The sequence below is a fragment of the Mus caroli genome, chromosome 12 (assembly GCF_900094665.2).
Source record: "Mus caroli chromosome 12, CAROLI_EIJ_v1.1, whole genome shotgun sequence".
Classification (NCBI taxonomy): Eukaryota; Metazoa; Chordata; class Mammalia; order Rodentia; family Muridae; genus Mus; species Mus caroli.
Genome location: NC_034581.1, coordinates 98,346,292 through 98,357,007, shown reverse-complemented (window position 1 = coordinate 98,357,007; position 10,716 = coordinate 98,346,292). Strand labels below are relative to the sequence as shown.

The following is a 10,716-nucleotide window of genomic DNA, read 5'->3' as shown; positions in this document are numbered from 1 at the left end:
CCCTCTCCCTCTCCCCCCCTCTCTATCTCTCTCTCCCCTCCCCTTCCTCTCCCCCTCCCTCTCTTTCTCCTTCTAAGTAAGTTTCTCTTGCATCTTTCTAGAATGCCATCCTTAATCAGGTGGTCAGCAAGTCACATACCTTTATCAAGGTCCCAAGCACGCTGAAGTTCTAGGCACAACTTTACTAAGATCTTGTATGTATTAGACTACAATTTACATATTTATTGATCTAGGTTCTCGTTTTCTTTGTAGAAAGGTCAGTCTGAAGCACATATACCATCCAAGTATGCCAGTCACTTTTGGGTCAAAGTGAATTCATTTGAGCATTTCTACATTCTGTTCTTCCAGTAAAAGGCCCAATCGAAGCAACTGGATTGTAACCAATCCTAGGCAGAAATCTACCAAATTATGTCCAAACAAGATAAGATGTGAGTGCATTAAGCTAACCTGATGTCATTTCTTCCTCCAGTTATGAATACAGCTGACCTCATGGAGGAAGTGGCCTTAACTTTCTTACTTAGGTCACCATGATGCTCAGTCAGAGAAGCTCTTTCATGCTCAAATATTTTTGCTCAATTTAACCAGTCATAGGACATTTACCCAGCCGTGTACCTGAATGTAGCTAGAGGATTTTGGTAAGGAATTTGTAAGCAGGGTTTGTAGCAGTGTAATTCACAGAAAATGTCCATCTGTATATGAAGGAAAAGCAAAAGGTCCCCTTTAAGTGACCGAAATACATCCCTGAAGCAGCCAAATTTATAGAGTGATGGAATTTATTTTGCTCACAGTTTTGATGTTTCCATCCAAGATCAAGCAGCGTGATCTGCCTAGCTCTAGTGAAGGCTGCATATCACAGTGGGAACAGACAGAGATAAGGCAAACCAGAGAGAGTGGTTTGTCCCACAATCCCCTTGGTGAACCTTCTCCCCAAAGACTTAATGACCTTTCACTATGCTCCATCACAGGATGTGGGACATTACTATAGATGCCTTTGCTGGGGGGGGGGGGGGACTGTCAACATTCAGACTACCAAGGTCTCTGCTTCTAGTCACCACAGGTCTCTGTATTTCAAAAACCTAAGCAGGTTTATTCTAATCCCCCAAGAGCCACAACATCTTAACGGTTGCAGGACTGCTCAAAGCCTAAGCACACTGTCTCAGTTGAGACTCAAGGTAAACTGAGCTGATGCCCTGCAAAAGACCAAACTAAGCAACACACTTCCAAGATACAATGGTAGAGCAGGCACAGGAGAAAAGTCCTATTTCTAACATGATAAAGAGAGAGAAAGGAAGGAAGAATGACTCAGACGCACATCTGAAAGCCAGTAGAGCAAGCATTGAATCTTAGGAAGTCTGGCTTCCGGGTCACATTGGGTAGGATGTGGCCCAAGGGCTTGGGCCACCCTGCCCCAGTGCCTTTGCTGCTTGAATGCCTATGGTTCCTCCCTGGGGCAGATTTTGTAGGCTGCCTCCAGCTTTCAGTAGTGGGCACCTGCTGTGCTGGAGCACCAGCTTTTCTAGGGTTTCCAGGGTTCTTTGATCACTCAGCACTGCTATGCACTATCCCAGCAAGGGAACCCTGCTTTTTTAGTGTGTAACCTGCTTCCTTTTTTTCTCCCTTCTTGAATCAGGATGGAAGCCTAGTCTTACCTCCTGCTTGTTTGTAAAACCATCTTCACTCAGATGACACCGTCTGTGGCCATAGAGTATTTTGCCAGCTTAATGTGAATAAAGGAAACTGGGGCAGCCTTGGGTACACAGGTTGCCTTCGTCCCCTTTCCACAGTATGCCCAAAGCTGGTCATATGCTCCATCATTGTAGCCACGTGCACACCATCTTGACGGCTCTGTTCTAAGACAAACTACTTGCAGCACTGCAGGAGTGCTAGGTGTCCCCAAGTGAGAGTCCCCTTTCTGCTCTGGGACAGAGAGATCAAAGTAGGATACAAAGAAAACTCTGAGCTTAGTGAAGGATGGCATAGCTATGTTCTCATGTTCCCTCAGCTGTGTTAAGAAAACAGCATGGGAATCAGAGGTGAGCCTAAGAGCTGTGAGTTAGGCTCACAGGGTGGACCCCACTGAGACAGAGACCTTCTGAGACCCCAGATAGAAACTCAACCAGATAGAAAGAGGAGGTGCAGCTTACACAACAAGTCCCCTCCCAGAATCCTGCTGAAATACTCTCTGCATACCCAAAAGTGGACCCTAGCAACGGGTAGACATCCTCATGACAAGACTTGAGTCCCAGGTGCCATCTGAAGGGGGAGCAGCTCCATAGTGGGGGAGGCGTATCAGTCAGTCAGTCAGTATCATGCAGGGTCAGCATGGAGTTTAAATCCTTTCCTGAATCCCGAGAAAGGCCAGAGATAGCAGCCATCCCTCCTCCACCACTCCTGTGCAATCTGCAAGCTGAGCAAGGCTTCTGAGGTCTTAGGAAGGTCCACAGGGTGCAAGGGACAACACACAGCCTCCTCAGAGCTCAGTGTCAGCCTGAGATAAAGCTTCATTTTAGAGCCCACGTGGTGGCTACTGGAACAGGAATAAGGGAGCTGTGCTCTCTCCCTGAAGCAAGCCCCCTCTCCAGCAACAATAAAAATACCAGCCAGGATAAATCAGGCTGCAATGTGGAAGAGTCGGATGCACAACCTGACATAGGTTCCTCAGCAGCTCTGCGCCTTGGGGTCTTTGCCTTCAGGGCCCTCCCCTGAGGATGTATGTATCAATAGTCAAGTGCAATGGTTCCATGAAGCCACTGACGTGACTCACGTAAATCCCTTATGCTGGTTACACTGTAAAGAATAGTCCTTCCCTTGCCTCCTCTATCTCTGTCTCGTTATTCTCTTAGCCACTCTCCAATGAGGCTCCTTGGGATGACATTGGGAGGGAAAATCCAAAGACTTTCCCTGGGTGAACATCCCTATCCTGATGGGGATATCAGGATATCAGGATTTGTTATCAGCAAATGCCTTTTTCCATGCAGCTAACACTGAACACTCGGGGCCAAGAGCCCAGCAGGTGGATAACCTTCTCAGAGAGGGGACATGTGGGACATGGAAGGCAGAAGAGAAGCAGGTGATATTAAGCATTAGCCTCCAGGTTGGCCCTGAGTCCCACCTCCAGACTGCAAGGTTGTGCGGAGTATAAAAAGATGAAGGGAGAGGTTCATGCTTCACTGAGGCCATTGCTGTTGCGTGCAGAAGACTTTCCTGGATGACCCACAGCCTCCATCAGTAGCTCTCTGAGGTAGGCTGCCATGGCCACAGGGCTCCTCACATTTTCCTTTCCAGATGGATGGCTCTGGCTGGTTATGCTGGACTAAGTCGGCTCAGGGAAGAACAACCAAGCCCTCAGGTCACACCATCACCTGACCGGGGTCACATGCATTGGTACAGAGGGTCCAGGGCATGTAAGGACCAAGTATCGCATATCCTCTACCACCCTATAAAGCCCCAGGATAAGAGAATGAAGAACAACCCCATCTAGCCTACCAGCCTCCCACTGGCCCCAGCCAACTACTCTCAGTAAGTCCTTTGCCAGCCAGGAAGGGGCTGACACGTGGGCACTACGTGTCACAATCAGCAACCCAAGCTATGGCACCATCTACACAAAAGAGGAAACAGGCATTAGGTGTAGTTCTTGTGGGCAGAGCCCAGACATAAGAACAGCCTCTTTCTAGCACGTAGCACATAGTGGGGACACTGGGGAGCATTGGTCAGGGCTGACCTGGTCCATTGTTGAAGTTCCTCTAGCCTTAGGACCCCTGCCTTCCTCTGGATATCCACTTCAGAAGACCTGCTTAAGGGAATCCCACTCTTTTTTCCCCCTACACTTTTTCCATCTTTGGGATTCTTTTCCCTGATGCTTTTGGAACCCAGACCTTGATGCAGACCTAGAGTATGGCTTTGGGGTTTAATGGCTCTTGACTGCCTTAGAAAAGAAAGGACCCCTTTCAGGCCTAGATTTTTTCAAATCCAAATTCCAGAGCTCTGTCTGAAGTCCTTGCCCTCTGCTCTCAGGGCCCCCACCTTCCTGCCCAGGTGCTGTCTGTCCTTGATCTCCTCAGGGGAACTCCCACGAGGAAGAGATGTGTTCATTAACTCTCCAGATAACCTGTGTGTCCCTCTGTTCCCTCCTCCACACTCATTCTTATCTGGGTTCACAACTCCAAATTCCATCTCTGCTCCATGCCCCCAGCTAGTGTTGACGACTAGGAGTTTACAAAACCTATCTCGTTCCTCTCTCCCACCCTCCCCCCAACCCCCATCCCGTACTGCCCCAAGGTCACATCCTATTGACAGATTGATCTCTCTTTTAATTCTTCTTACTCCCTCCCCCACACCGGCTACCTTGTCTAAAACAAGATGTAGACAAGTTTAAGTATTTGTTGTAACAAAATGGCTGGTGTCAAAGTCCTAATCAGAATCCAGAATCAAGATTTGTTTTTCCCTTCCCTCCTCATAACCCCCCAAACTGTTTCTCTCTAGAGGGCCTTGATTCTCGTTGACTGACTTCAGGTGACAGCATACAGAGAGGGGCTGCTGAGCTGCCAGAGGTATCATCCAACAAGTTAATGTAACCCTATCCCCACCCCACCACCCGCCAAAAAAACCCCTCTTGCTATTCTCTGTGCCTATCTCTGAGCCTAAGCCACATGCCCAATGCAGGCAGAGCCACAGGAACTGCCTCAGCTGCACACAGAGCACATGCCAGCAGCTGGAGACTAGCCTAACCCAGCTCAGTTTTCCTGGCTGAGTAACCTTGATGACGTTGTGAAACTACTCCGAGTCTTGCTTTTCCTTCCCTGTCAATCTGATGGAGCCAGTTGTCTGGAACCCATAGGTAATGGCCACAAATGCCTCCACAACCTAGTGTAATTCATAGGCTTGAGATCGGCAGGAATCCCCAGGCTCAGAATGCCCCGGAACTTGGACTCAAAGCAAGCCAAGCTTAAGTAACCTATAATGTGAAGGTAGCTGTAATCGGGTTAAGAGGGAGATGATAGAAGTTTATGCCATCAGATCAGGGGACCTGAGCACAAGATCCTCCCCTCTCTGGCCAGCAGCTTCTCTGCCCATGAAATCATGAAAGCCAATGGACACTACCCACCCTTCTAGAAAACAGCACACTCCTCCTCATCCTGGTCTGACCCCCTTGTTGGGTAACCTTTTGTGATTCCATTTTATCTACTATGCCTTCGTCCTTACTCCTAGTAAAATTGGGCCATGGCACTTGCAATTTACAATCACTGCAGATACATGGAGAGCTGTCAAAAGCAGAGGCGGTATGGGTCCAGAGAGCCCACTGTGGGATCTGGTTTTGCCACTGTGCCTGAGCATCGACTTTGGGATTGGGCTTTCACCTCGCTGGACTTTGACTCTCTCATCAGGAAATGGAAGGCCATAATTGCTTCCGCTGCAGGACTTCAACAAAAAAGCAGTGGGGGAGGGGTGTAGAGGGTAAGATGGCCACTGCCATGCTTGGTGGTCCTGGGTGATTCCTGGAGCCACATGGTAACATGGTAGGAGAGACCAAACTCCCACCCATTGTCCTTTGACCTTTATATACTGGTGAGCATTTATACACACACACAGACACACACACACAGACAGACAGACACACACACACACACACACACACACACGCACACACACATGCACACAGAGTAAATTTTTAAAAAGAAAACCAAAGAAACAAATTAAAGTAACTGAGCTCTGTGACAGTAGTGGTCTTCTCTGGTTCTTTCCATCATGAGGATGCAGAGCACTCTGAGCCCAGTTGGGTACACAGCTTTAGTAAACTAGTTGCTCTCACTTGCTGTCAATGGTTGGGTTGGCCAGTGAGAGTTACCTTGGTCCTGATTTAGGGCTTTTATACCCTTCTTTGTCTTACAGGACAATGTCACCCTATTTCTATCGCAACTTCTTCTTGTTAGCCAGTCTATGCTATGAGCTCCCTGGCTCCCAGACTAAAGGTTACCAAGAGACAGATGCCTTATACCATGACAACAAGGACCAGGAGCTCCCTCAATGTCGGAAAATTACACCCACCATCACCAACATCTCCTTGTTCTTGCTTGAGAAGGCAATCCGTTGGCCCAAACAAACCAACATTGTGTTCTCCCCAGTGAACATCATGGCTGCCTTTGATATGCTCTCCCTGGGAGCTCAGGGCAGCACTCACCATCAAATCCTGAAGGGGCTGAGGCTCAGTCTCATAGACATGACAGAAAGGGAGGTACACAAGTGCTTCCAATATTTCCTCCATACACTCTTCCAGCCAAATCAGCAGCTCCAGCTGACCATGGGCAGCAGCCTGTTCATTGATAAACCTCTGAAGGTGGCAAACAAGTTCAAAAATGTGGTAACAGAGTCATACCACTCGGAAGCCATTCCCATAGACTTCAGGGACACTCGAGCAGCCATGACACAGGTCAATAAACACGTGGAGGAGCAAAGCTATGGTCATATAGTACAGGTGATCAAGGAACTGCCGATAGACACAGTTCTGGCCTTGGTGAACTACATCTACTTTGAAGGTAAGGTAGGGCTTGCACTGGGAGGGCCACCATGGAGGTCAGAACCCTGGGGTTCAAGCTCTTATTCTCAACTAGAAAAGAATTTATAGATGGGCAAGAAACTGAGCATGTAAGAGTTCATTTAGAAGAAGAAGTACTTGTCAAAGCAGACAGGTTGGGGAGAAGTCTGGTGGGCTCATAAATGATAATCACCTTGGGACAGTTGGGGTGCTGCTCATTATAGGATCAGAAATGATGATGAGTATGGTGTGTGTGTCATGGAGATCATTTGACTAGCCCCATCATTTGATGATGATTAAGTCACACAATGACCTATGACAATGCCTTGGTAGCATGGCTATCACTAACTTTAAGTGAGAAGTGGTGGCATTTTACATATATTTACTTACTCTTGTGAGTACGTGTATATCTACACATGCCACAGAACACGTATGGAGGTCACACCAGATACAACCCATGGTTGTCAATTCCTTCCTTTTAATGTGGTTCTTACCTACCATCTAGGCTCCAGGGATCAAATTCACTTCATCAGGCATGGAGGCCCCTGTTACTCAACTACGCAATAACCATGGTATCCAAAAGAGAAAAACAAACAAAAAATCATTTTACTATTTGAGATATGACCATCTCACCTTCATAGTGAAAGCTAACCATTGCTCTCTGGTCATGGAAGAGCTAATAGTTACCCAGAGCAAGTAATTCCTGAACCACCACCACCACCCCCACCCCCCGCCCCGCTCCCGAAGGCTGATATCCTGTCTAAGAATATTTAAGTTAATATTTAAGCCCCTTTGGTAGGGGCTGGGAATCAAGGCTAAAATGTCTTCCCTCCACCATGGCATCCTTGTCGCTGGGCAGAGTCCTGCACAACTCTGCTGTGACAAAGATGGGTCTTGTCTCTAGCTCCATCATCTGCTCCTTTCCAATGAGCTCAGTCCTTGAGGCTCTGCCATCTCTGATGGTCTCAGTGGTGACACTGTGCACAGCTGAGGAGGCTCTGGCATCTGCACTTATGAACTGTCCCTGAATACATACTGAACGATTATCTGAAGGGGGCAGGATCTTTCAGCAGTGAAGTTTGACTCAGGAGCTTCCAGTGTTCACTGAGAATCTCCAGGCAGGGGCAGAGTTGTACCTCGGTGATGGAGAAGTGGCCTGACTACATGGGAGGTCCTTAGTTCAGTTTCTACCACAAACAAGTCCTAAGGAAACTATCAAATATGCCTAATATCCAAAAGAGAAAAAGCAGGGAGGGAGGAAGGAAGTTGCAAATTTTCCAATAATTAGTCCAACAAACATATTCTATATCCTCTACAGCTTCAGGTGATCATCAAAAAGTCTGTTGGGCGGACTTTTGTGGTCACACTCAGTGCATCATTGATACTTGATGCAGCTGAGGCTAAGAGAGTAGCATCTCAAAAGAGGCCAGGGGAACACTTGATCTGACATTTAGCTAAATTTTGATCCTACCACTTGCTGATTGTCTCTTCCCTCTCCCCAGGAATCCAGAACGTTGAAGTTGATGCTGATCATGTTCTGAAAGCTAAGTTCTACCTGGATTCAGGCAAGGTGGATGTTGTGACCATGGTCAACCGCTTGGGCAAATTTTACCTGCACAAGGATGAGAGTCTGTCCAGCTGGGTGCTGGTACAGCACTTTGTAGGGAATGCCATGGCCATCTTTATTCTGCCAGACCTTGGGAAGATGCAGCAGCTGGTACAGAACCTGAGCCATGAGTACCTCAATCGCCTTCATAGGCATATTAACCCAAGGTGATTCTCCAGTATGTGGACCTATTCAGAACTGTCCTATCCTCTGTCATCAGTTCACCCCTCAGGACTGGCCACCAGCCCAGCTGTGGCAGATGGAACCCCCATCCCTGGTGACAGCTACTACTCAAGACCTAGAATCTCTTGAAAACAGTGCTAGCCAAGTTGTATACCCCAGCAATGCTCACTGGGAACTCTGTGGTCCTGGTGTTTGAAATTGCTTTCACATCATACACACTGAGCCTTCCAAATGTATCCTGCTGGGCTTTGTGAACAAAGATGGGTTTTGAGATAAAGACCCCAATTGGTACAATTTCCAGGACAGAGTGTGCACCAGAGATGTCAGTCTGAGAATTTCCAGAGAAGACAGTTGTCCTGGGGCAGCAAAGAATGACCACCAGCACACTGAAGGAGGATAATGCAAGGGAAATCTAAAGGGGACACGGGAGGAATTTCTATGTTTCTAGGACACATGCAGTCCATTGGTTAAGAAACCCTAAGACAGGAATGGGCATTGGTAAAGTTATTGTTGCTGGGCAAGCTTTCTGTCCCAAGTACTAATCTGAATCACTGTAGTCTTGAACGTTATACAGATTGCTAAAAAAGAAATTGATATTTGCCCCAGAGTATGAGGTGCTTGGGCCTTGGACTCTCCTTGAAAAGACACTCAGAGAATAAGTTCATCTGGGTGGGATGTCTCTCATTGTGGACACTGGCAGAGCTTGGCTAAAGAGGCATAGAGAAGGAAAGTTTAAGGGTGGACCTTGGGGCACATTTGCAGGAGGCTCTGTTCTCTTGTCACTCTTGAGTGTGGTTCCAAGAGCCAAAAAGTCAGAGTGTGCTCTCTGTCAGTGCCCCCAGGCCCTGCTATCCCTTTCATTAGCCTGAGGCAAGCGTAGGCAGAGGCGCTGCTCTGTTGAGTACAGCCCTAAGACCCTGGACTCCCAGCAGAGAACAGAGGACAAGATGGAGCTGAGATTAGAACTAGTCACAGAGCTAAAGAACATTTTGTTCCCCGGCCTCCTTCAGGGTCACTCCACTCTTCTTGTCTGAGTAGATGCCACTCCATTGCATCAGCTCCTGCTAACTCTCAGGAGCGTTCCTAGCTACCAAGAGGGAGGTGAGGCAGGGTTCCATGTGAGCATCTTGATTCTGTCAGGAGAATTTCTCAGAGGAGATGGAACTTGAGGAGCTACTGCTATGGTCAGAGACAACAAGCAGTAAATGAGAAAGAAAACACTTTCCCAACATGGTGGATCCCAGAAGAACAGGAAAGGCTATGAGGCTTTGTTTTTCTTCCCTATGACAGGTTTGCCAACTTATTTTTCCCCAAATTTACCATCTCTGCCACCTATGACCTGATAACAGTCATGAGGCAGCTAGGCATCACCCAGATCTTCAGCAGCGAGGCTGACCTCTCAAAAGTCACAATGGATGGTCCTGTGAAACTGTCCAAGGTAAGGCCACCTAACCAATGAGTAGTTCCAGGTGTCTGGAGAGTAGAAGGGAATGCAGAGGGCACAACTTGGGCATGAGACTGAGGGTGGAGAAGACATGTGAGCAAGGCCCAGGTCTCAGGAGGTAGCTAGACAGGGTGAGGTCAAAGGTCAGAGCTGGGAAATGACTTCCCTGGCAGACCATCCCATGGTTTTTTCTGAGGTGTTTCCTTGGCAATCTTTGCCCAAGGCCTCCTACTGCTTTAGTGTTGGTTTCTCATACTTATTGGGGGAGTCTTAGGCTCAGTGACTTCAGAGAATGTTCTAGAATCTTCCACAAAGTGACAACTGAACCACAAAGTCCAATTTATGGGTCAGTTAACCAAGGAAGCCAACAGTTCCTGGAAAATCAGTAAACTCAAAATAAGGGCGGTTGAACATGAGCTGTAGATTTGGTGAGTTTGTGCACTCTGAGGGACACTTTCAGAGTCTTTGACTCAAGAAGCTAAATACTATGCACTTGAAAAGGGACACAGAGAACATAGGGTACAGAGAGGTCCTTCCCCTCTGAGGTTTCAGGCAGCATCAAGGAGTATGAGATATAGGGGTCAGAAAGGGAGAAAATAAAAAAGAAGGCCGAGTCAGGGAGGTTCTGAGTGATTATGGAGAGAGGCAGTGATGGATAAGGTAAGACTGTCCAGGAGGAAGATGGCCCAGGGTGGCCCTCCTTGAATCTTGCTTCAGCCTCAAGTGGGGATGTCATAGTTTCTGACATGCTTCTGCCTCTCTTTCCTCTCCTCTTTTCTCTTCGCTTCTCCTTCTCCTTCTCCTTCTCCTTCTCTTTCTCCTTCTCCTTCTCCTTCTCCTTCTCCTCCTCCTCTTCCTCCTTTTCTTCTTCTTCTTCTTCTTCTTCTTCTTCTTCTTCTTCTTCTTCTTCTTCTTCTTCTTCTTCTTCTTCTTCTTCTTCTTCTTCTTCTT

At 47.6% G+C, this 10,716-nt stretch overlaps 1 protein-coding gene across 1 annotated transcript in view; it reads left to right on the top strand.

Annotated features, from left to right (window-relative positions):
- LOC110306582 (alpha-1-antitrypsin-like) overlaps positions 1-10,716 on the top strand; it is a 19,757-nt gene that overhangs the window by 8,653 nt on the left and 388 nt on the right. Inside the window, exons 3-5 of the mRNA XM_021178652.1 lie at positions 5,890-6,533; positions 8,035-8,305; positions 9,612-9,759. Coding sequence (XP_021034311.1) covers positions 5,890-6,533; positions 8,035-8,305; positions 9,612-9,759 — 1,063 coding nt within the window. The remainder of the gene's footprint in view (positions 1-5,889; positions 6,534-8,034; positions 8,306-9,611; positions 9,760-10,716) is intronic.